Genomic DNA, 27,026 nt, shown 5'->3' with positions numbered 1-27,026 from the left:
TCTAAAATCCTCCCAATCCTCAGGTTTACTCATCTTTTGCAACATTATAAGACTCTTCCTTTAATCTAATACTATTTTTAACATCCCATTAGCTACTATTGGACCACTTCTGTGACAATTTTTATTTCTTAAGTGAATATATATTTACTGTGAATTATTAATTATAATTTTTTGCAACCATCAGTAATATACCAACCTACCTAGCCAACTCGCCCACATAGATTACTTTGTTCAGATTTACCATTCTAGCTTCGGATTTAACTAATTAACTCTGAAAGACAGTATAAAATTCCATCATATTACGATCACTCTTCCCCAGAGGTTCCTTTACTATAAGATTATTAATTAACCATGAGTCACTGCACAACAGTAGATCCAAAATAACCTGTTCCCTAGTTGGTTCCTTGACATATGATGTAGAAAACTACTGTGAGTGCATTCCAGGAACTCACCCTCCATGCTACTACAGCAAATCTGGTTTACGTCTTTGTGAAGATTAAAGCCCCCCCCATATTTATTGTATTTCCTTTGTTATATGCAGCTCAAGTTCCTGATTTATTCTCTGCCTGACACTACAACTACCGTTAGGAGGGCTATAAACTACTCCCACTGTTTTCTCCTCCTTGTTTCTTAGCTCCAGCCAAACTGATTGTACAATTTGATTTTCCTTTCTCTCTCTTTATCCCATCCTTTATTATCAGGCGACCCCCTCCTGCTTTTCAATTTTGCCAATCTCTTCTGAAAATCAAGTATCCTGGAATATTTAGTTCCCAACCCTGGTCACTCCACAACTATATACCTATAATGGCTATTAGTACAAACCCATTAATATCCATCCATTTTGGTACAAATGCTTTGTGCATTCAAACATACTGCCTTTAGCTTTAACTTTTTTTCTATTTGTCCCTGATGTCACCCTAGCCACTAATGCTTCATTACTATTGTTAAGTTCCCTCCCCCTTCCTGACCCAAACTGCTTGTTTTAACCCAAATTGCTACTCTGCTCTACAATTTCAACATTTCTCTTACTGCTTTTGAATTTACCCTTTCCTAAATTCCACCCCCTTCATTAGTTTAAATGTTTCTGATTTCTGTATTACTTAAAAACAAAAACTGCCTGTCTGCAGTTTCCATAGATACACACTGAAGTGATGCAGCATGCACTGTGAATGCAATCATTACCATTCATTATATCTAAATTCTCAGAATTCTCACTCCCACGCCCTTCAAATGTACACCTCCTAGGGGTGGACTTCTAAACCTGGTTTGTACATTTTCACTAGGTCCTAGGTCCCATAGCATTGCTAATAAAAACAAAAAACTGCGGATGCTGGAAATCTAAAACAAAACAGAATTATCTGGAAAAACTCAGCAGGTCAGACCTGCTGGGTTTTCCAGGTAATTCTGTTTTTGTTTCCCATAGCATTGCTGCCAAGTGGAAATCTATTGCTACAGCAAGTTAAATGATTAATTTAATCTCACTCTAATGCTCTACCTTTTCCATCAAGTTTCCCCTACACCCTGGCCATCCTATGTACCAACCAACAAAACTTAAAACAGACTATGAACTACAGTTGTAAATAAAAATGACTTAGACAGTTTCTGTGACAATTTTTTTGTTGCTAAAATCCTTATAAAACATTCTGACATAGAAGTTGCTCCAGTAAATAGAAAACAAAAACATACGTGATGGTGAAAATTATATAACATATTACGGTAATAAAATTCAAAAGTGACTTCCTATTGTAACTTTGCAAAGGCTTCGAACAGACTGGCCACTAATACGTTTATCTGTAAGGAGCCCAATGCCTGTTTCAGGTGGGCATCATGGGCTTCTGAGCTGAGCTAACATGTTAATACCCAAAAATATTAATACATCTCCGGTGATAGTTTTGCATGGACTGCTGCTCTCTGAAATTGGCCCTCACTACAGCCATTTCAAGTACAGAATTGATGCTCTTCACACATTGCACACACACTTACAAATGCACTGACCTCCACAACAACAGAGTTCATGGGTGGAAATTAATACCCTACCCCCAAGGCGAGTTTGAAGGCACGGGGCATTTAATCAGCGCTGGTCGGGACCACACCGCTTTCCCACCTCTACCCCGAATAAGTCTGGGGTGGCAAAGCTCATGGATGGCCTTCCCATTCTGCTGCAAATTGAGGCCTTTAAGTGGGCAGTTAATGCCTCCTCCTATCCAGTCACCATGCAGGGAGTCCATTGTTGTCAGGAGCTCAGTGCCTGATCAATGGACCTGAGATCAGTTTGGGGAAGGGCTGCTGTGACAAGGAGGGGGTGGGATTTCCACCCCTAGGGTCATTGACCCTGGGGATGACCCACTACTGGCCACTTATGTGCCTGACAGACACTTATTTCAGTAGGCCCTCCCCAAAGTCTCCTGGTAGCTCTCCAGCTGGTGGCAGAGACCCTGTCGCCTTGATTAAATACCAGCTGAAGAGTGGAATTTCCTGTGCCTGTAGCATATCAATAATTTTCAATTGCCAAAACAGTTATAGATCTTTTCCTTTGCAAAAAAAAAATGTGGTAGCTGATTAAAAACTGGCCAAGCATATCAGTTTTTCAGGCCAAATACCTCATCTGTAGTTACTGGACGGGTTGGGAGGAAAATTTCATTTTCCCGGCAGCCCACCCGTGTGTTATTTATTTGTATCAGGTGCAGCAGCTACATTATAGAGTTAGGGTCTCATAGTTATTTAAATAAATTCTACACCTCCAATGATCTAAGTGCACACTTTTTGCACAGGCCCCCAGGCATAGTGTGCACTGGCTGGGGCCATGCTAGGGCACAAAATAGGCCTCAGGTGTTAACAACTGAGATGGCAGGGAACTGGTACCCCAAGCACATCAGCACTTTGACACCACCTTACCAGCCACAGAACTTCAACCTGGGTCAGTAACTAAACTTGTATTTTGGCATCACAGAGAAAAAGCAGTACTTTCATTCACCACACAAAGTACGAAGTCTGTTTAATCTTACTCGCAATGCTTTTACATACTTACCCTCACTGAGTCAGCGACAGGTGCTGGGGGAGGGGGTTGAGGACAGGGTTGAAACATTCAATCACCAACAGAGAAGCAATATAACATTTGACATAGCTCTAACTGAATGTGATCCTCTTAACAGCCCCATTAGGCAGCACTTTTGCCAGTAAGCAGCCTGTATTGTGTCATGCATTAGCAGGCTGGCCCCTTAAATGCAGTATAACACCTGCTCCTGGCCTGGACTAATTGCATATTTCTGTTTGTGACAACAGCTGGAATTAGGCAGCGGTGGGGGAGGTGACAACAGCTGGAATTAGGCGGCAGGGGGAGGTGACAACAGCTGGAATTAGGCGGCGGGGAGAGGTGACAACAGCTGGAACTAGGAGGCAGGGGGAGGTGACAACAGCTGGAACTAGGAGGCGGGGAGGTGACAACAGCTGGAACTAGGTGGCAGGGGGAGGTGACAACAGCTGGAACTAGGTGGCAGGGGGAGGTGACAACAGCTGGAATTAGGAGGCGGAGGAGGTGACAACAGCTGGAATTAGGAAGCAGGGGGAGGTGACAACAGCTGACATCCACACAACTTTTGAGCATTCTCTATTATTGTAAATTTACAATATCCACTTCTCTTCAGATTCCCTTATCTCCCTTTACTGGCCCCAATTTTAGCTCAAAACAGGAATCGGGCAGATAGAGACTGAAACAAGTGCCACACCCCGCCTCCATAATTTCAGCAGCAGGAGGCCTAGGAGTTTCTAAAACCTGGCTCTCATTCACATACCTTGCCGATCAGTTGCCACTTGAAACCGCTCCTCCCAAGTGCTCATTCTGCCCCACAGAGAATGAAAAAAAGCAAACAAATCTCTGCCCCAATTTCTCTTCCCACTGGCTTCATCTGACATGAAAACCACAATAGCATCCCCACTCAGACCATCAGCTAAAACAGCAGTTAGGGCTTGATAATGCTAAAGCCTTGATTTGCATACTTAAAGGAGGATCCTTAGCACCTGATCAGAAGACTTGGGGAAGGGAAAAGGTAGTGCTAGAAATGCTTCTGTGGAGTTTCATCTTAGAAATGGCCTGACATCCTGAAGAATTCCTAAAATGACATTCCAACAAGTGCATTTGAGTCTACCAGTAAGGTCCATTAAAACATCAGCTCCTGGATCTTTCTGCAGTTACAAAGATATTGTTCAGTCTTTTGCCTCTCCTTGAATGCACTGTAAATGGCTTCAGTAAGGAAATCACAGCAGAAGATATGGGACTTAGAAACTGGATGACAAGCTGGTCAGGGCTTATGTCTGCATGCACAAATATGGGGCCAACGCCTGTTCAAAAGTTGGGTTGCTTTGAATGCATCTGGTGTAAGCCGGCTGCTTTCAGAAAAATATGGTCTTCATGCAGCCTAACCAGCGGTCTTTTAAAAGGGACCACTTAAGACCACTATCAAAAAGGTAAGTTTTTACAAAATACTTACTTGAATGTGGAGATATCAGGGATAGAAGTGCTTCTTCCAGGTCCACATCAGTCCAACAGCCTGTTCCAGGCCCCTGTTTCCCTCCCAATTCCCCTCTTGGTAGTTTTCTTTTCTGGTTACCCCCAGCAGCTGCCTTCACAGTCAGTTTGCAACTGCCCCCCAACAACTGCACCCCTCCGCCCCCCAATCATCTTCCCGCTCTGTAATACCACACCACTAATCATCTTCCCTTTACTTTAAGCATTTATCTGGGGCTATTACCAGCGAAGCAGCAGCCCAAATCCCACGTCCCTTTGCTGATGAGCTTCTTGGGAAGGCCTCTCAGTTAAATGAGAATGGAAGCCCAAAACAGGTGCCCCTCCAGCCTACTTGTTCACAAGGCAAATGGATTTCTTGGGTATAGAATTTGTTTCAAAAAAATGCATGATAACACAGTGCCATATATTTAAAAGTTAAATACAACCTCCTTTACAGCTTTATACTGAGTATTAATGGCTTGTTGATTATGTTGTTAAAGGTACACAGGTGATGGGTATTGTTTGATTAAGGACAGGGATCACATAGTGTTAGGAAATAGAGATCGTTTAAGTAAGTTATATTTGTATTTGTGGGTGTTAGGAATGAGTTTTAGCTTTGAAGTTCAAGTCTGATTTGTATTTCTATATCTGTGTGTTAAGAAAGGTCAAATGGAGTTTTAGTTTCACTTTAAAAGGTTGCTTGCATTTCTAATGAGAAGTTTACGACCCTATAAAGTAAAAGTAAACACATAACAGTAGAAAAAGTAGTGGCTGTTACCTAGCAACGGACGGACCGCGGGGGGGGGGGGCAGCAGATAGGCAGGTTCCGCCAACAGAACTAAAGAAACAGCAGTTTTAAATTCAGTTGATGCCAGGACCCTAGAAAGACTGGATACTAGGAGAGGGAACTGCAGATTTTCCAAAAGAACAAAAAGATCCCAAGCGAGGAAAAAAAACCCCAAAAACCCAGGAGAGAGGAAGAGGGGAAAGACCAAAGGAGACTTTGTAGTTGAAGGAAGGATAGGAACCTAGGAAAAGGCCCTGTTAAATGAAGTTAAGAGGGACAGAGAGAAAGGCTCCAATCTTCAGATTTAAAGTGCGAACAGCTTGCAAGAAGATTCAAAGAGACAACTTAAGGTCTGTAACTCTTTGCTCTGGGGATGTGAAGCAGGGGTATACTGTTAAGGCTGAATTGGTGAGAGAGAGTTCATGGAAGACTGCTTGAAGGCATGTGGTGATCCAGGGAAGAGGAACATCAGAAGGAGAGTTCGAAACCCTAGAGCTGAAACATTGTGGAAGGTGTCTGAGAAATAACGTCAGTTTGGAAGAAGATTTCAAGGCGAGTTCTTGGAGAGTGGACATTGGAAACCCTTGTGTGAAGGGCGGAATTCAGTGAGATGGTTGGCTCATGGTGTGACAAGCATCCAGGGGGAGTTGAGAGATCCATAGCATCTGGTTGAGGTGACGAGTTACTTGGTTTCAGGGTGTGGTGCGTCTGACCATAGGGTGCCTATTGGTACATGTACTGTGTACTTACTGTGGACATTAGAGTATAAGATAGCTTTTGTAACTTGTGCTATCCCTACAAATCTGTATACAGCTGTAAAGTTATAGTTATGGGTGAAGGAGTATTGTAATATAGTTCATCTTGTTGAATAAATGTATCATTCTTTTGTTAAAAGTTCATCAGCTGTCCCGTGCCTCTGTTCAGTAGCTACTCTCCACGTATTTAAACCAACAAATAAAAGTTAGGATCAATCAAGTTCTACTCTGGGATCAGGCTTGTCCAGGGGTAACCTCAGCAGGGATCATAACAATAGAGAGAGTCAGCTGGGACACTGGGGAAGTAGTTAGGAGGCAGAGATTTGGAATGCTGCATCCTATGAATAAACCTAGTAACAAGGAAAAGATCGGCATCTTGTTCCGTACTTCACTATTTGGCTTGGATCCATTTAACATGGTAATAGAGGATGGTTCCCTAAAGGTGAAGTCTGGAAACTAAGAAGAATTGTTTTCAGACAGAAGATTATAATTGGAGTTACTTTTCAGAAGAATGGCTGAAACCAAATGTAAAGTGTCAGGGTATGATTTCTCACTGTTGTTCTCTGAATCTGAGCCTTATGAGCAATGGAAAAATTAATGAAATATGTAGACACGGGTTACGTCCTTACCAAAGGAAAAAGCAAGGCAGGGCCCTTGGCACTGTCACTTCCTAACAAAAGCAGGAACAGGTGCAAAGCATTTTCGGAGTTCAGATGCTCGTCAGTTGGACACAGAGGAAGGATTGGATGTTCTATTAAAAATTATGGATAAAATTTATAAGATGATCTAATAGATGCATTCGAGTCATGGTGAGACTTTATTTTTAGATTTGGATTTAAATTTGGAAAGATGGATGATTATCCTAAGGAGGAATATATCATGGAATTTAACAGACTATATACAAGATTGCAGAAATGCTATTTGGAAATTCCTGATTCAGTGCTTGCTTTCAAATTGTTGGATCGTGCTTAAGTGTAGCACGTAGATAGACTTAAGGTCCTGACTGGAGATAGATTTTCAGGAAGAGCCATGCTTTTGGATCAGGCGTCTGAGGCTTTAAAAAATTATTGGGTAAGCAGTCATTTCCAGCCACTTTCATGACACAAATGGGACATTCGGCAGTGGCGGAAAAGATGGAGGATTCGATGCTCACAGCATGTAGAGACTGTTCAGAAATGGGGTGCAGGAATTAATACAGCAGAAGAGTCACAGACAAAAGAAATGAGGATTGAGACCTTTTTGGCTAATCTGGCAGACAACATGACTGGAGTAACAATAACAGAAGAATGAACTCCAGGAATGCCTTGGGAATTATCAACGTGTGTTTCAAATGTGACTTGAAATATCATTATGTGGTAAATTGCCCAAAATGGAACAACAGGGTTTTTGAGGCGACGCACAACAGGCAAGGTTTGGAAGGGGAAGATGACAATATTGATCAGTCTGAGGGAACTGTAGTGGTCACAAGAAGGTTCAGTCTGGTAATGAGTGCACTAGTCATGGATTAATTTAATTGTGCCCTGGTGGACAGTGGTAGCACATCCACAGTATGTGGAACAGATTGGTTGAAATATTATTTAGATTCACTCGATAGTAAGGATTGAAGTAAGGTAAAAAAAAAAAATGGACATTCTACTTGCTTCAGGTTGGGGATTGCAATGTTTTAAGCTCACTGAAAAGAGTGGTGATTCCACGCAGAATAACTGGGATAAGTCACTTTCTTAGTACAGATGTGATATCTAGTGAAATTAGACATGGAACATAATAAAGCAATTGTCTTTGAAAAGTCAGCAGATTTTCAATTTACCCAATTAGTTCATTATTGTATCCCTTTAACACAACCTAGCATCTCTAATCAGAATGTTAAAGCGGTGTTAATGGCATCAGGTAATAGGAGTTTTAAATAAAAAAGTGAATTGTCTTAAAGCTACATCGACAATTTGTTCATTCCCCCTTGTCACAGATTAAAAATCCTACTAAAGGATGCGTGGGGTAGTTGATGAATACACAAAACTTATTGAAGAGATTAGAGGAAAAATGTGATCTATGCAAAAAGCATTGGAGGACACCATCAGCACAAAACTTCAATGAAGTTTTGCCTCCCCTGGGGGCAAATGGGGAGTGATAAGGAATTTCAGTTTGCCTCTGTCCTGTCTGTAACAGTATACTCTGAAGTGCTAGATAGGGGACAGCTGGCCTTATCACACAGGTGGTTGTGTACGGTATTGGTACTTCCTGATGGGATACACATGGCTAAAGTGAGACTAGTGGCTCGGGGTTTCAAAGAGACACTTGGTAATCAAGATGTTAGAGTGGACACCCCACTGCAGGAAAAGTGTTTTTGATGATTTTCTTAGTTCTCTTAGCCACATATTCTTGGGAATGTAAGTTAATTGATTACAAAAGCCACATTTTTGCAGAGTAAAAATTTCAAAGAGAAGCGTTTTTGAAACCACCTAAAGAATGGGATGATGTAGAAAGGATGCTGTGGAAATTAAACTAATATGTTTTTGGATTAAAAGATGTGTCGAGGGTATGGCATTCTCCATTCGGTCTGTCTTGCTGAAAGTAGGCTGTATTCAGCTGAAAGCAGACCCAGCAATGTTTTTACTGGCATCACAAAGGATGTCCTGGAAGAGGGCGTCTTGTGTTATGATGAGTTAAGAATTTTGGAAAGTCATTTTATTCACTAATTGCTTTGTATGTTAAGTATGTAATAAAGCTTTTTTATTTTAAAAAGAGGGGAATCTGCTAATGGTTTATTTCGTTAGAGATACGCAGGTGATCGGCATTGTTTGATTGAGGGCTGGGATCACATATAGAGAGTGTCAGCTGGGACACACTGGGGTAGCACTTAGGAGGCAGAGATCTGTAATGCTGCATCCTGTGAATAAATCTACTAACAAGGAAAAGATCTGTATCTTGTTTCATCCTTCACCATCTGGCTTGGATTCATTTTAACATTGAGGGCTTCCCCAGGAAATAGTAAATTACCCACAATATACCAAGGGGCCAATTTGTATCTCCACTAAATTCTGAAACTGGGCAGAGACAGGGTGTAACAGAGCTCTAAGATTCTTCCTACCTCCCCCTGAAGTTATACCTGATCTCTTTTCAGCATTCTTGCATTGGGTGGGTGCACAAAACAGATGGAGGCATCATCATTGCATTTAAAAAGGCTAGGGACACCCTCCATATGCTCCCTGATTTGCAGACATCTAGGAAACCTAGTGTCAAGGACTGAAGGCTCATTGAAATTCTTTTAAGGGCCATAGGATGGACAGTTTTTTTAAAAAAACCCTCCCCCCATGGTATGTAGGTTCGCAGAAGCTCTTGAACCAGTTATTAATTTTTGCCTTGAAGTACGTTCTCCAAGTTCATATGTTTGGAATAAAGGCAGCATATACGTAGGGATGGATGCCAGGGAAACTGAGCTCCTTGACAGGCATGACATTCTTCCTGCCTCTAGAACAGACACGTCCATATTTACAGAAATAGGTGAAATTGCCTCACTTTGGCAACGTTAATTGACACTCTTCTTCCCTTACGAAAGCTGTGACAGCAAATTCCCAGGTGACATCACTGTTAATGCTGAGTATTTCTTCAGAAGCACCCCAATCACATTATGGCATGCTTTAGGCAGCATGATGATCAAGAGCCAGTGCTATACAATTGCCATCTTCCAGAATGCTATTTCTGAAGTGCCTGACATGCCAATTTGACACTGATTTATCTTCTAAGGCTTGGGTCAGCTGACAAGCAGAAGCAGAATTGTACCATCTGCTGTGATCTCAAACTTGGCTGCAAGACTAGCCTATGGATATGCCAATGAGGTGTGGCACAGAGGCAACTGCATGTTACCTCATGAACAAAAGTTTGTTTTCATATAGTGCTTTTAACAGGAAAACATTCTAAAGATTCTGAAGCACCTTCTTGACAGCAGCATCCTTCAAACATATGCCAGGTGCTGGGCTGCTATCTCATGACTCTGTGCGGGATTCCCTCTGTTTTAACCTGCCATATTGAAATCACCTGCTCGTTTAGCTCTGGAAATGGATTGAGATTGCTTTTGAGACTTTCCAAATACTTTCTGAATTTTTGTCCTCTTATATGACATTCCACTTCAAATGTCCCCAGCATTTCAAATTTGGGTTATTTGCAAAATTTCTCTACTAGTTTGTTTCCAAAATGTGTTCGAGTCTGCACTAGGTGAAGTGAATAATTATGCAATTATGAGCCTAACTTTATACTGATTGGGTAAGTGCAACCAGCTACCAGCACTTAACCTCACATAATGGACCCCAATACTCGAGATTGGCATCAGGATGTTTTTAACAGCCAAATGCAAACTCCAGACTTCAACAGCACTAAAGGCAAGATGTAGGAATTTCTACTTTGATATGCACTTATCCCTGCTTATGCTGTATTTATGAAGAGCATTAGCTGTAACATTTACCTATGGTACAGACAGGAATTACATGAAATACTGTGCAAAAGCAATACATAATATTAAAAGGTACATGAAGATACTGTGTACCATGAAAGCTAATTTGAGTGAGTGTTTCAGTATGGGTGTGAGACAATTGCTTGGTTTTGCTTACAGAAGCTTGTTAGTGAGAGTGGGTAGGGCTAGGGAGAATATCTGATGCAATATGATGTAACTGTTTCCTAAATCATGGGTTCATGCTTAGCTATATCTACAGTAGAGACATCCCAGCCTTACTTGCAAGGCATGGGCTGAGAATTATGTAAAAGTAGTGGCTGAGCAGCAAAAATAAATATGTGCTACACAGTTCTTTGATATTTTCTTTTCTCCTTTTATAATCTTTTGGCAGGCCTTCACAGGCTCAGATTAGAAACTTACAGCCAATTAGAATTGGATATTAAGAAAAAAAAATTAATAATCAGAAACCCCACTCCCCTTCATTTTTTTATATATATTTGACCCACAACTTTTAAGAATGTTAAGTATCACTATTGCCATCTGCATATTTGCGAACCTACACATCAGGTCCTATGGTGGGGCCTTTCAAAATGCTTACAGTTCCTACTAGTTTTGCTTCCAATTTGATTTTTTTTTGCAAATATTAAAATAAATCCAATCTTTTGGATAATCTGTCTAAATAGATGCCTATTCAGAAAGTTGTATTAATTGTTTCAGTAGTTTCATTGTTAGATCAATGGCATTAGACATTCAGTGGCATTACCATAACTGAATCCCACACTATCAACATCCTGGAGGTCACCAATGACAAGAAACTGAACTGAACCTGCCGTATAAGTACTATGGCTACAAGAGCAGGTCAGAGGGTGGGAATTCTGCGGTGAGTAACTCACCTCCTGACTCCCCAAAGCCTGTCCACCATCTGTAAGGTACAAGTCAGGAGAATGATGGATTACCCTCCATTTCCCTATTAAGTGCTGCTCCAACACCACTGAGGAAGCTCAAGATCATTCAGGACAAAGCTGTCCATTTCATTGGCACCAGATTCACCACCTTCAACATTCACTCCCTCCACTACCGACATGCAGTGGCAGCAGTGTGCACCATCTATAAAGTGCACTGTAGCAACTCACCATGGATCCTTCGACAGCACCTTCCAAACCTGCAACCATCAAGAAGGACAAGGGCAGCAGATGCAAGGTAACACCACCACCTCCAAGTTCACCTCCAAGCCATGCACCATCTTGACTTGGAACTATATCACCATTCCTTCACTGTCGCTGGGTCAAAATCATGGAACTCCCTCACAGCGCTGTGGGTGTGCCTTCCTTCACCACATAGACTGCAGTGGTTCAAGAAGATGGCTCATCACCACCTTTTCAAGGGCAATTAGGGAAGGACAATAAATGCTGGCCTGGCTAGTGACACCCACACTCTGTGAAAGAATTATAAAAATATTTTAAAAGATCACCACAATACCACTGCAAGGAAAGTCAACAGTGTTTCCAGGACACTTCCCTCAAGCAAGGCAGCAATCACATGAAATCACATGGAGTATAATGTGGGCAAATGTGAAATTGTTCATTTTGGCAGGAAGAATAAAAAGGAAGCTTATTATCTAAATGTGAGAGATTGCAGAGTTCTGAGATTCAGAGGGATCTGGGTGTCCTAGTGCATAAATCACAAAAGGTTAGTATGCAGGTACAGTAGGTAATTAGGAAAGTGAATAGAATGCTATCATTTATTGTGAGGGGAATTGATTACAAACATAGGGAGGTTATGCTTCAGTTGCACAGGGCACTGGTGAGACCACATCTGGAGTATTGTGTACAGTACTGGTTTCCTTATCTAAAGGAAGATGTAAATGTGTTAGAAACAGTTCAGAGAAGGTTTATTAGACTAATACCAGGAATGGCAGGCTGGTCGTATAAGGAAAGGTTGGACAAGTTAGGCTTGTAGCTACTGGAATTTAGAAGAGTAAGAGGTGACTTAATTGAAACCTTTAAGCTCCTCACAGGGTGGATGTGGAGAGGGGTGATTCCTCTTGTGGGACTACCTAGAACTAGGGGTCAGTGTTTAAAAATAAAGGACAGTCATTTAAGACAGAGATGAGGAGAAATTTTTCTCTAAGAGGGTTGAGTGTCTTTGGAACTCTTCCTCAAAAGGCAGTATATTTTAAAGGCACAGCTAGATAAATTCTTGATTAACAAGGGGGTGTAAGGTTATTGGCGGAGGCAGGAATGAGGGGTTGAGGTTACGTTCAGATCAGCCATGATCTTATTGAATGGCGGAGCAGGCTCAAAGGGCTGAATGGCCTACTCCTGCTCCTAATTTGTAAATTCGTACGTAAATACAATAAGGATACACACTGAATACTCAGATTGAGTGAGGCAGCTGCAGCATATGTATATTGTAAGGCTTTGTTGATTTATTTTAATTAAGAAAAGAATCTAAGAATTATACTTTTGACCAGTTTTTGAAGTTCAATAGATTAATATATGTCAAGGGCAACATTGACCTTTAATTTCTGTAGCTAAAAGCTGGTAAAGGAATGATCACAATGTTGTAAACGCACTTAATTGAGTACTTCCAGTAAATTAAAAAAGTATATCACAGGAGGATTTGGATCCATAGTATTCCGTGATTCCAATTTTCCCAAGTTTCTTATTAGATCTAGCAACTCAGTGGCTTATTAGGTAAATGCTCCACATGGATTGGCATTAAGCTACAGAAGCCCGAAAGGTCCAACCACAATCCCTGGTCTTAATTAGCAGGTCTTAGCCAAAGCAGTAGTATCAGGGATAGAACTGACCTAACTGCCTTAGTCAAATGAGGAAAAAGTTATATCAGACTCCTTCTGATAGCTATATACTGAAAACGCATGTGTGTCTGAGTCACAAGGTTCCGAGTTCACGTTCCACTCCAGGGGTCAAGTACAAAAGTCAAAGCTGACACTCTAGTGCAATACTGAGCGGGCGGCACTGTTGGAGGTACCATCTTTTGGATAAGCTGTTAAACTGAAGCCCCCCTCTGTTTGCTTTCGTAGATCTTTAAAAGATCCAAGACACTAATTTAAACAATATTGGCCTGGTGTCCTGGCCAATATTTATCCCTCAATCAACATCACATCTGATCATAATCACATTACTGTTTGTGAGCGTTTGGTGTGCACAAATTGGCTGCAGCGTTTCCTGCATTACACCATTGACTCCACTTCAATAAGTACTTAATTGGCTGAAAAGCGCTTTGAGTGCTATATAAATGCAAAACTTTTTTTGTTGTTAACAGATAAGGGAGGATTTGTCTCTAGTGTTGCACCCATGGTAAATTGCCTGATGACACAGTGCCTAGCCTTGTAAAATAAAAATGGCAATTTTGGTGAGTTCCCAGAGGACTACACACTAGTGGAACTTCACCCCACTACCTTGAAAAAAGGTTAGTAAACTGGGGTATGGGGAGAAGAATTCTAGGCAGTTTCAATAGGTACAAGACACAAGATTTAAGCAACCCTTTAAAAAGCAGCTCATGGTGCTTACCTGCATCAGCGAAAACGGCTTCTGCTGAGCCTAAAAAAGGGTGTGAGTTGGTGACTTATAATGAAGAATTAATGGTGAGCCAAATGTAAATGTAATCAGGAATATTAATAAATTTATCAACATAGTTCTCACACTGACCTATCTTTAGTGTAATATGAACACCAGGAAACAATCTGCCTTAACTTGAGAAAATTATTTACAGCAACTTAATATGCTACAGATGTATCAAGGCTCACTATACACACAAAAGTTTCTCACTCATGACTCAAAAGGATTAGCAACTTTGCAATGCAGTGGGGTTGCCAGATCCTGTTTGTGTGAAATGCATGCTGCATTTGGACTGTGCAGAAATCTCTTCTCATGCATGTGCTTCTGGAATGTCCCAACAAAGGTTTGCCCAATCCTCATTTAAATATTTGGTTTGCCTGATTCCTTAACAGTGTATCCTACTTAAATTCACTTCAACCTCATAATAACTATGGTATCCCATCCCTGGTATCATTAGGGGCCATTGCGTTTTCAAAGAGACAGAATATTTTAGATATTAGCTAAAGAAAAACCCAAAACATTAAAAAAAAGACTGAAAAAAGTTTTAAAATAAAGCCTGGAATGTTATAATCGTAGCAATATCAATCATAAGATGTGAGCTTGATTCCAGCTACTCCTACACCACAGTGTTGCAGAGGGGAAGGTCACGATGGGGAGGAGACAGTGAATTTCTGATTTCTGTGTCTCTTTTGTTTAAGTAATGGACGACGTTTCATAACTTCTTTGATGCTTACTAAAGCTGTGGACCGATATGGCCTCATTGCAAATGGCACCCAATTTCTGCTGACACTGCAGCACTATCTACTGCATTGAAAGATTACTTCCATAGGGTATGTCTGGTTTGAAACCCACAGCAGTGCAGTTAATCACTGCAGGCTGACATCTAAATTTAGACACTCTCTCCAGATATGCAGCACACATTAGCAGAGACCATACTGGAAAGCCCTAAACGATGATTGCATTACATTGCCTGTGGAAGTTACACTGGAAATCTATTGGAGTTTAGATTTTTGGTTTTGATATTAATGAGTCTGAATACTGCCATTGCTACAGGCGCTAGAATATGCTGTGGGATGATGAGCGTGGAGATAATATCAAATGGTATGAACCAACAGTCAGTATTACTCTTCAAAATATTGGTGTGTACAGCTAGCTAACTTGCACAACTTAAATCTGTGTACCAGTACCTCAGGGCACTGACATCTTCCCTTCTAGCTGAAGCAGTATGAATTTAATAATGATTTATTACAAGAACTGTTTGGATATGTAAAAATCAAATGATTGATATAAGAGTAACGAAATACATGCATTTACAAAAAAAATGGCGACATTGTAAAGGCATTTTCAAATTTTTATTTCTTAGAAGTGCTTCTCATTCAGTTTCAGTTGGGAAATTTGTGGGCAAGATTGTCTTTCAGGCCCCATGCATTTCTTTGCACATCCCTTCCAATTATATATCCACCAAAATGGTTAATTTATTTTAAATATCTACATGGGATAAATATAGACCAGCAATAGAAAGAATATAAGAAGTTATTGAGACATTGTTGAACTGGAAATCGCTACATTCTACAGTGACATCACATACTGAAATATGTAAATCCGACAAATCAGTTGCATCTTTGTACTGGTCAAGGCTTGAGGTTTATGCTAGACAGCTAACTGACGAAAAGCTGAATCACACCAACAAACCCACAATCTGCAACAGCACAGGATCATGATGCCAAAAATTAAAAATTCCTTGAATCCCACAAGCCCTGTTTCTCAGTATCTGAAACAACAGGAAGTTATTTAGTTTGTCAATTCTAACACTTGTTCTCATGCTGTTCAGCCTGGAGCTTAGAAACTGAGACACAGTTCAAAATTGAGACGCTATATGTCCCTTAAGTACAGATTTTTTTTTAAAAAAATTGGTTGTAACAGCCCCACGCAGGTTCAAACTCAGTCATTTTAATGTTAATTTATCTCCACATAGTAACCAGCACTTAAGGCATCAAGGCAACTTTGCTTGTATTAAGTCCAGTTTCAAACTGCAATGTAAGTTTATTATTACCAGTAAGTTTTCCATGCTGGTGGATTAAAACATCAACAGATGGATAAAAACAGCTCCTGAATTCCAATTTTGCAATCATGGAATGAATGTGTTGAGTTGCCCCAATACACGAGATTGACTGCACAGGCAGAGCATAGAATTGGTCCAGTTCAATAGAAGTACCTCCCCTAATCCGAATCAGCTACAGACATAGGAAAGTTTGCTCAGAGAGCATAGTCTTAAGTGGTTGAAAGTCTGTTGTACCATATGCAAGCACTTACCTCAAAGAGCACATATCCCTTTAATTTGGGCTGCAGTAGCCTGGCGGTTATGGCATTGGGCTAGCAACACAGAGTTGGTGGTTCAAATGCCATTGTAGAAACTTGGGACATTTAACTTAATAACAGATAATTGGTGGGCTAGCACCACATATTGACCATGAAAGGTGTCAGAAAGGTATAAAACCCCAACTAGTTAACTGTTCTTTAGGGAAGGGAGTCACAACCCTATCCTGTCTGCCTGTATATGACAAGATTCCCATGCAACTTCTGGCTAGAGGACCTCCGGTGTGGCACTGTTGGTTGTGATGCTGCTGATGGATCTTATCATGGACTTCTGTATTTTTTTCACTTCTGGTGCTACTCTTGGGAATTTTGTGTTTTTTTTGAATTTCCTGCCATTGCTTCTTTGGCATGGAGGCTCCTTTTTTGTGCGTCTGTTTTGTCTGGTGCATTTTGCAGGTTGTGGGCATATTCCTGCCGATCCTGTGGGGGACACAGCTGCCGTGGCGGAGTACCCCGGCTGTGTCGGCATGTGGCAGTCACTGGTGGCATGTGCATGGTGCCTGGTGGATTGGGTGCCTGTTTCCCACCAGGATTCGGCTGTGTTCTTGCTGCTCTCTGGGAGTGTGAAGTTTCATGCCATGTGTTGAGGCAAGGATGATACCACTGGTGACAGCAGGGATGCAGAGCTAGAGGTCATATCAAGCACCTTGTGTTGACCATCATTGGGAAGCACCCAAATGCCATTTTTCTGGATAGTGTTTGTGTGGGAATCTTGTTAATAATAATGTGAGCCTGAATAGCCATTATCATCATTCAATGCTGGTAAAGTTTACATGTTTATGAATTCAATGTAATTAATTTGTTTTGATTTAACATGTTGTTATTTTACTTTGTTCTATCATCTTTTTTTACTTTATTTGAATTGATTGTAAAATTTACCTCAATTTGGCCCTTGGCTGTGATGGAAGTTAATTTTAAAAAAACCTTTGATTGGTTGATACTACATGATTGACTCGATGCCCTCAAAGTCTCAGGGATAAACAATAAGTACTGCTTTGCCAGGCAAACACCTTAAGTAATTTTAGATCAATGTAACTGCATAATATTTACTGACACCCAGAAGTGACACACACATTGTGCACATATTTGTCAGTGTGTATGTGCACCTTCAACTTCCAACAGAAGTCAACTTCACTGTTGATACAATCAAAAGCCACCTTGAGAGCTTAATCCCAACCTAGGGGGCAGGATCCTTTGTTAGTTCTTCTATGACATGTGCCCTACCAGGTTCCGTGAACTTAAAACCTGGTGCAATTGGCTGTTGCACTTGAAAACAAAGGAGCAAGTTATCAAACAAAAACCGGGAGGGTTCAGTTGAAATGAAATAGATGGGGGTGGGGAAGACTGGATTAATGGACTTTCGTGCCTGTCACACCTACTGCAGTTTAAAATTGCACGAAACAGCTACACACGCTCAAAGCGAGTGGGGTCCTCTTTAAATAGGCACATTGAGCTCTCTGAGTGATAGCTTCCCCACCAACCTACACCAATTGAAAACACTGAAAAACCCTCAGTGTGTAAAGATATGACAATTAACAGTATAAACAACAATTGTTGCAATGTTTATAGAAAATGCAAGCAACTAAGAGTCTTCTCAGCTCAATACAACATTTAAACAGCCTGAGTGAGAAGGTTAGGTCTCCCAAATCTCCAAATTTCAACTGGGCAAGCAGCATGAGGTTGGACTGCATTTGATCCATTTAAATGGATCAAGACATGCTGATAGGTAGCCTCATTTTCAGAGAGTTGCTGGCCAGGTAGTCTGTGGCACCGCGAAGCATATTTTGATTTTGGAGGTTTGGTTCAGTCACCTCTCAGTTCATTCTCCCAATTCATGGAGTGAGGGAATGAGCCCTGTCTGAACGTTGCAAACACTTTTGGTGACCGTCACCACAGTTACAATGAATTCAGACTACATAAATCAATCTTTCTTGTTTCATGGTGCTATGGCTGTCATTGTGCAATTGGCTCCACTAGTATAATTCCCAGAAACTTACTTATAGGGGTCAAGCACCTCAATTCCTGCTCATTTAGGTGCCAAATTATCACCGCAGCTGTGCGATGATTAGTGTCGTTTCTTGCTACATTCCGTAAGTAAGATGTTATGTCATTGAATATGCAGCATTCCCAACAGGGTAGTAACTGAATGCACTTACAGCCACTTAATGCCTAACACTAAGAATGTTATCATGAGCTGATCCTTCAATTAGGAGTCAAATATTTCAGTTTTTTTCTTTCTTCATCAATTTTCTCCTTTTATTTCTAACCCTAAAAGCACTGAACTTTCTGCTGAACTATTGAACTGTGGGTACCTGGCAGCTGCTGATATCCCAAGACCCATCATTCTTGTGTGCACCCCAACAGGGAGAAGAGAGACTATTTACCAAAAGGGCGGCAGAGCCAAACCCAACGTGCACAAACTCCCACTTCCAGCCGCTGAATTTTCTCCTGTCTAACCCGAGGACCCAAGACCGATGCATCTATTAGCATCAGCTTGGCTGAGATCAACTCACTCAGCTCAGGGCAGGAATCAATCGTGTTTAAATACTCATTAGATAAATTCCCTGAGCCATCAGGGGAGCCTTATTTGTTCTTCCATAATTGAGCCTTTGGAGTTAATTACGAGATGGTTGAAAACGGTTTCAGACAAAGTGATGAAAAAGCATTTCAGCTCTTACTGGAAAGGACGAGTCCTGCAAGCATCTGCATTTTGAACTTTAATTGCTGCATATAATCATCCTCTTAAGTGCACTATCTGGCTATCAGCAAATGTCTATTTTGATGAACAAAATCAGATATAAGAAGCATTACTGTGTTTTAAAATGGTTCATTTAAACCCTTTAAGGCTGATTTTTACTTGCCAGCTGCAGGAAATGGAACAAGGTGAGATGGTGGCACAGGGTAATATTGCTGGGCTAGTAATCCAGAGACCCAGAGGACGTGGGCTCAAATCCCACCATGGCAGCTGGTGGGGTTTAAATTCAATTAATAAAATCTGGAATTGAAAGCTAGTCTCAGTAATGGTGACCATGAAACCATTATCGATTGTCATTAAAAACCCATCTGGTTCACTAATGCTCCTTTAGGGACGGGGATCTGCCATCCTTACCTGGTCTGGCCTATGTGGTTCACTCTTAATTTCCCTCTGAAATGGCCTGGTAAGGCACCCTGTTCAAGGGTAATTAGGGATGGGCAACAAATGCTGATCTTGCCAGTGATGCCCACACCCAATCAAAGAATAACAAAACAGCAGAAGGGAGGGGGTTACAATCCCTGTGTATTAATCACACTCTACACATCCATGCTTGCAGGACTGTCTACACTCTACCATCATTACTTACTGGGAAGTTCTGTCATCAGCCAACCCCCAACTACCCCTCCTCGCTCCCACCATTTACATTTTGAACAAGATTTATAGAATGAGAGGAAGCTAGTGGCACAGAGCCCTGCTCATTTTTCTGCCACTGCCCATTAGAGTTATGCTAGGCAACTGGCATAATTCTAGCAAAACATCCCAGTCTCATTGTTCAGGTCAGCACATAAAGATCGATCCCTTGAGTGAAGCAATGAAGAGTAGTAGCATGGTGTCAAATATGTCAGGTAAGGAGATAAAAAGGGAGAGTAGTGGGGGCGTGGACATTCAACTCATGCTTCTGGTTTCATGGACATTCAGTGCACACACAAAGGCTATTTATAATGCAAAGCTACATCACATTACCTTCCCGAATTTCATTTCAGCTTAAGGGTTAAATACAGCAGTGAAGCCCCAGCATGCATAAAATTGATGGCATCTGATAAAGGAACTGCACCTGCTCTGAATAATTCAGTTGATCCATCCACCAATCTTATTCACATCTCCTGTTTACTTCAACTTGATTTAATTGAGCTTGAGCACTATGATGTAATGATTTTGCTGTTCATTTACTGAATTTGACACAAAGAAAATAGCAAAGCACATGTCAGCAGTACTGCCTCGGCAGCCACCTTCTGCCAAAAACCTTCTCAACCAGAAAATAAAACTGGGCTAAACTAGATGGGCAGGCATAGACACTTTTCTGCAAAAGCTTTCTTTGCAGATCACATAGCTATTTCCACATTAGTGTACTGATTGCTAACCCAGGATTACAATTATCCAAATTATACACTACAGTGAAGCTGCAAGACTGAAATAGCTGCTTGATTGATTTGAATGTACATGCTTTTCCAAAAAATTGCTGAGCTCACCATAAGGAAATGGACACTGCATACTAAGTGAGTTACATTGAAAATTTCAGATTTGTTTCAGTTGTGCGTTGAAAGCTCCTTTGCGCACAGAAGCGCGTCCTAGCATTCCTCCAGTTTTTATTACTTTTTTATTTTAAAATGTTAAAATGCTGTTTGTTTACATAACAGATAACGCAGCAAGGCCTAGATATGAATACATTTTCAACTGCAACATGGTAAAATCTGAAGACTTTGCTCCAACCTATTTTGTACCAGATAAAGAAAGTCTCTGAATCATGCCCATTAGTTCTTTTACCATTCAGTGACTAAGCCATTTTTTTTCCTCCTCATTTTGCCACACATGAATGAAGCCACAACAAATGCAAATATTGAGGGACCAAAAATCTAATCAGTGCTTGCAGCCTGCCACTGTACACATACTATGCTCAGCGTTTTACATTTAGTGATATATGAACAACTGCACATTAACTTCTTAGCAGTAATATTTAATACAGCAATAGCTCCCTTCTGGATTGTGTAATGGCCATCCTGAAGCTGTACTCAAACCTTGCTTAATCTCGATATGATTTCTTAGGGATTATCAGAAAGTACCCAAATACATAGGCTATTGACGGTTCTCGACAAATGCTAAAAAGCTGCTAATTTCAATCAGTAACAGCTTGGATTAAAGCAGCACCTTTAACATTGAAAAATGTCCCGGAGAGCTTCAATAAAATGGATGCTGAGCCGAAGAAGATAATACAAGGAGATTTTTTTGAAAAGCTTTCTCACAGCACATTTTTACAGCAGGCTTACAAAGGAGCGTTGGTGATGCAGGGAAGTGGGGGGAACTTTCAGGAGCTTACAGAGATAGGGAGGAGCAAAGTCACTGAAGATTTAAACGTAATGATAGAATTTCAAATTTGATGAACTGGGAGATTGAAGCCGATGTAGGTCAGCAAGGACAGGTATGTTGGGCGAGTAACACTTGATGTGAGACAGAGTACAGACAGCCAAGTTTTTTATTGAGTTGACTTTTTTTGGAGGACATCTAGCAGAGTGGAATAAAAACAATGCTGGAAAAACTCAGCAGGTCTGGCAGCATCTTTGGAGAGTCTCTCCTGCTGAGTTTTTCTAACACTTTCTGTTTTTATTTCAGATATCCAGCATCCGCAGTATTTTGCTTTTATTACAGCAGAGTGGAATAGTTGAACATGCAAGTGACAAGGCACAGATCAGGGTTTCAGTGCTAGATGGTTGAGGTAACACAGCAGGTGTGCAATGTTACAGAACTTATCATATCGTAATGTGATGGACTAGAAGACCTGCTCTATTTCATTTCACTACAGCAATCTCTATTTTATATCTAGGAAATTTTTGATATGACTAGCATTGTATTATTTCTGTGACTGCATTCTCAGATATATTTCTGTGGGTCTTTGTGTAGGATAGAATCAAAAATTTGTCTGGCTTTGACACTGAATTGCAGAATGCTGGAGGAAGGGATAGAGTGGGATCTATTTGCCTTCTGTTCAAAGCTTTCTCAGCAGGTTCAGACTGGTTAGCCAAGTATTGCAGGTTTGAGATGAATTAATATGTGACATTGCCATAATTTCTAATGGCTGAACCAGAAGCTTATTTTAACAAATGTTAGTTGGATGTACCTTGAATTATCATCTAGTTCAAGCAGATTATAGGGCATAATTGTCAACGTGGAATTGAGTGATTGTTCTTATATTTGAGTGACAGTTCTTTAGCCATATACACCCTGAATCCAAGAATAAATTTGACATGCCTTCCCTAACTGTTTAACTTAGTTCATGCCATTCCCTCACATGTACACAACTCTGAACACAAAAGCTAAAACTGACAAATGTTTATGTTATTTTGGTTTGGGGAAATTATTTTAAAGTAACAGGGGGGAATTAAGAACTGAACTGGTATAACTGCATTTTTAATAAATAAAAAAATCTTTTTTTAGCCTGAGCTACATGCCTTTCAGAGGGTGATGGAGCATTTTTGGTTGAAGTCCTATTTTCAAATGGGTGGTAATCATGGTTATAACACTGTATATGGCTAATAATATGAAGGTTCTGCATGTAATAAGTATTTTAATAGTGTTTTTAAGAAAACAGGTATTTATTTACAGATATTAGTGAGATGGGAGAGTCTGCTTCTCACTGCACAGTGTCTCCCTATCATTGGCAGGAGTATGGAGAGAGCAAAGCAGAGAGAGAGCATTTGGAAAGCAGAAGGTAAGCAGGAACATTGTGGATGGGTGGGGGTGGTGGTGGGTGCAGGACATGAAGAAAGCAGGAGCATGGGTGGGAGAAGAGCACAAAGAGAGTACTAGGGCAGTGGAGGTGAGAGTGTGGGTGGGAAAGTAGGGGGGGAGCAGCAGGAGCGGGGTGGGGAACAGCAGGAGCAGGAGGGTGGGGTACACAAGAGGAAACATCCTTTCACCCTGTCAAGTCCCCTCAGGATCTTATATGCTTCAGTCAAGTTGTCTCTTACCCTTCTAAACTCCAGCAGATATAAGCCTAGCCTATCCAGCCTTTCCTCATAAGATAACCCGCTCGTACCAGGTACTAATCCAGTAACCCTTCTCTGAACTGCTTCTAAGGCAGTTACATCTTTCCTTAAATAAGGTGACCAATATTGTACACAGTACTGCAGATATAGTGTCACTAATGCCCTGTATAACTGAAGCATAACCTCCCTACTCTTGGATTCAATTCCCCTTGTGATAAGTGATAACATTTTATTATAATTACTTGCTGCACCTGTACACTAACCTTTTGCGATTCATGCACTAGGACACCCGGATCCCTCTGCATCTCAGAGCTCTGCAATCTCTCACCATTTCAATAATATGCTTCTGTTTTATTTGTCCTGCCAAAATGGACAATCTGTCATTTTCCTACAATATGCTCCATTTGCCAGATCTTTGCCCACTCACCTAACCTATCTATATACTTTTGTAGTCTCCTTATGTTCTCAATTTATGTCCTTTATTACATTAAAGGTGCTATATAAATACAAGTTGTTGTTGCTGCTGTAGCAGTTAATATAAACTACTGATGGGCTTGGTAGTGTCTTGTCACAGGTTCTTCAATTGCAGGGACATTTGAAATTGTAGGTGGATGGACTGAAAATGGATGCTAGGAACACAGGAACAGGACACTGTTCTATTAAAGACTATATTGAAGGTGGTCATGACAGATGGCAAAATCCAAGATGCTGTAGCTATTGGGTGAGAGGTTAGGATGGATGATGTTGACAACATTTGTTCCTGGTACTCACCTAGAGTATAACAAGCAGCTCCAGTAACACAGCCAAAGTGATCTTATTATGGTAGCCTTCAACCCAGCTGACATAGGTTTTCAGCTGCTCCTACCAAGTGAAGCTTTAGGCACTTAAAATGACCAATATATTTTATTATTCTATACAGGTTCTTAATGCAACTATCACTGTTGCAGTGTTAAAGTATCACAGAAATTCAACCATCCTTCTTTCAAATGCTTCCTACTTTGTGCATTCATATGTAAGTGTCAAAATTTAACACTGAAGCAAATCAATAAGCTGTCAAACCTACAAACTGTTATCTAGCAGAAGCCAGGAAGTGACTGGGTTTAAACGCGTTACACACTGTTTGCCATCATATTACCTCATTGATGCTGATCTCTGCTTCAACATACTGCAATCCTTTCTGAAGGATCGAGATCAGTGCTGCAGGTGGCACTAGCGTCCCATTGATGTTTGACTGGCTTATGTGACTTTCTATTCCAAACGTGAATGCTGAATGAGAGAAACCTGAAAGAGAAAAAAAATTGCAGCATTAATTAAAAAGTTGCAAGTAAGCATCATCCACAGAGGTCATCCATGTTTATAAAGAAAAGTACACCATGATCTGATCGGATACAATCTTTAACTAACTGTTTCCAGATGCTGAAGATTTTTTCAGATTTAGAAATATTACATCTACTTCTCACATTTTCACCTCGCCCTCACCATCCTTGATTCTGACTGGCACTGGGCTATCTGGCTGCTTTCCCTAAGGCTAGCATGACCTGGAACTTTCTCCTGTTCATCACAGCCAAGGTCTGAGCTCAAGGACCACTCTGGAACTCGAGCAGAAAAGTCAGGGATGACACTCCAGTGCAGTACTGGATGGCTGGTTGTGATGCAGAGTGATGCCAACAGCGCGGGTTCAACTCCCATACCAGCTGAGATCATCCATGCCATCTCAACCTTGCTCCTTGCCTGAGGTGTGGTGACCCTCAGGTTAAACTCACCATCAGTCATCTCACTCTAATAAGAGAGCAACCTATGGTCCTCTGGGACTACGGCGACTTTCACTTCACTCACTGTGGGTGTGCTACACTGTCAAAGGTGGAGTCTTTCAGAGGAGACGTTAAATCAAGGCCACACCTGACCAGATGGCTGGATCCCATAGCACTATTTCAAAGAGGAGCAGGGGAGTTATTGCCAATATTTATCCCTCAATTAATATTATGATCATCTGGTCATCATTACATTGCTGTTTGTGTGAGTTTGCTATGCGCAAAATTGGCTGTTGAAATCCTTACATTACCAAAGTGACTACATTTCAAAAGCACTTCATTATCTGCAAATCACTTCGAGACGTCCAACAATCATGAAGAGTGATATATAAATACAAGTCTGTCCTTTATGATATTCATCTTGCCTAAAACTTCAAACCTTAGGGCTGAATCTTCAGCTCGGTGAGCGGGGTTGGGACCCGCTCACCAAGGTGTAAAATGACGCGCGGTGATATCGGGTGTGTGTCCCGACGCGTCTTTCAGACTTTCAGTTTGGCGGCTGCGCACCCAAGTCTGCTGAGTGCCTGTTGAACTGTCAAAGGTCTATTAAGGCCACTTAACTCTCAATAAAATAATTAACTGAGCTGCCCGTCCAACCTTAAGTCCTTGGGAAAACCTTCAGCTACTTCCCTACTCTACACGTGTCACCTGCTCAGGTCCGATCCCCTCCCAACTTTGCCTTGTGAAAATTCTTTAGATGTTTTGCAGCATTAACAGCAGCAGGTAAATGCGAATGTTATTTCTCACTTCCCATTTTCGAAAGTATCAGTGTGAGGAATTTCAAGGAAATATTTTCTGCAAATATCTACAATAGGCACAATTAATGATGCAATGCCTACTCAAAGCAGTTTGCTTTAGGGTTGAAACTTCGGACAAAATACCATATTTAGCATAAAATACATTTACATTTCTGTTACACGTCTGCATGAGAGAATGCATGATTTCTAAATGACAATGAAATGGGGGTCCTGGCTCTTTCAATATTATTGTTTGGAAATAATGACGATACAAGGTATATATCAACACAGCCTGTAAACAACAGATGGTTTTGTAGGCAACCCAGTATCAAGCTGTAATGCCTGTTTTGTTTAACAGCACTGCTTAATGGTGTAGTTGAAAGGTGCTTTGGGGCACTGCAGTTTCAAACCAAATTGGCTCATTTTATACATTTCTTCTGCTCTGTGGTAACTTTGGCAGAGGAGCCAAGGAAACCCTGAACCACTGGCAGATACGCCATTTTTCCAGGGCTTCCATGGCTCTTCTACCAGAGTTTATAGAAGAACAGGACAAACTCCATGGAAATTCCCATTCCTTTTTTTTTGACAAAATGCTTTCTTATTTGATTGAGCAGTTTTCCCCTTAACCTCTAATACTCATTATGTATACAAGAAATAAAATTCCACAGTGAGTAGTTTAAAGCACACTAAACACCAGATTCATACAAGAACAGGTTCCATGTAAAACTTCCAATTGCATATATAGTAATTAATAGTGGGATATCAAATTTTTAACACCTCCACTAATATAAGCATAACAATAGAAGGGTGTGCTGGAAATTAACATGGGCCAAAATTTTTCGCTCGTCAGGCAGGCGCATGCCTGACCCAACCAAGCGTAAAATGCTGTGCAATGATGTCGGGCAAGCACCCCGACATCATCACACATCCATGCGATATTTCAGTCGGTGGGTGCGCACTGGAGTTAGCAGTGCACCCACCGACAATTAAAAGGCTTATTAAGGCCATTAAAGTTATAACTGAAAGAAATTTTTCACTGCCCTTCCAACCTTACTGTTGGCGGGCATGCACAAAGGCCGAGCGGTCTTTGCATTTTTTAGGAAACCTCATTCACGGGCAGGATGAGGTTTCCAACAGCAAATAAAAAATAAAAATTTTAACATTTCATTTATAACACGTCCCTGCTTACGTGACACAGTCACATGAGGGGATGTATTTTGTAACATTTTTAAAACCTTTATTTTCAATGTTTTAAACTCTTCATCTCCCTGAGGCAGCTCTGTGCCTCAGGAA

General features: G+C 40.9%; 1 protein-coding gene across 3 annotated transcripts in view; it reads right to left on the bottom strand.

Annotated features, from left to right (window-relative positions):
• The window catches only part of LOC121283984 (F-box-like/WD repeat-containing protein TBL1X), a 318,557-nt gene that overhangs the window by 34,189 nt on the left and 257,342 nt on the right, over positions 1-27,026 (bottom strand). For all 3 annotated transcript variants that reach the window (XM_041198852.1, XM_041198854.1, XM_041198853.1), the window contains one exon: positions 24,321-24,466. In XM_041198852.1, the coding sequence (XP_041054786.1) occupies positions 24,321-24,466 (146 nt within the window). The remainder of the gene's footprint in view (positions 1-24,320; positions 24,467-27,026) is intronic.

Source organism: Carcharodon carcharias, chromosome 11 (genome assembly GCF_017639515.1).
Source record: "Carcharodon carcharias isolate sCarCar2 chromosome 11, sCarCar2.pri, whole genome shotgun sequence".
Taxonomy (NCBI): Eukaryota; Metazoa; Chordata; class Chondrichthyes; order Lamniformes; family Lamnidae; genus Carcharodon; species Carcharodon carcharias.
The sequence above is the reverse complement of the archived record's forward strand: the minus strand, read 5'-3'. Positions and strand labels throughout refer to the sequence as shown.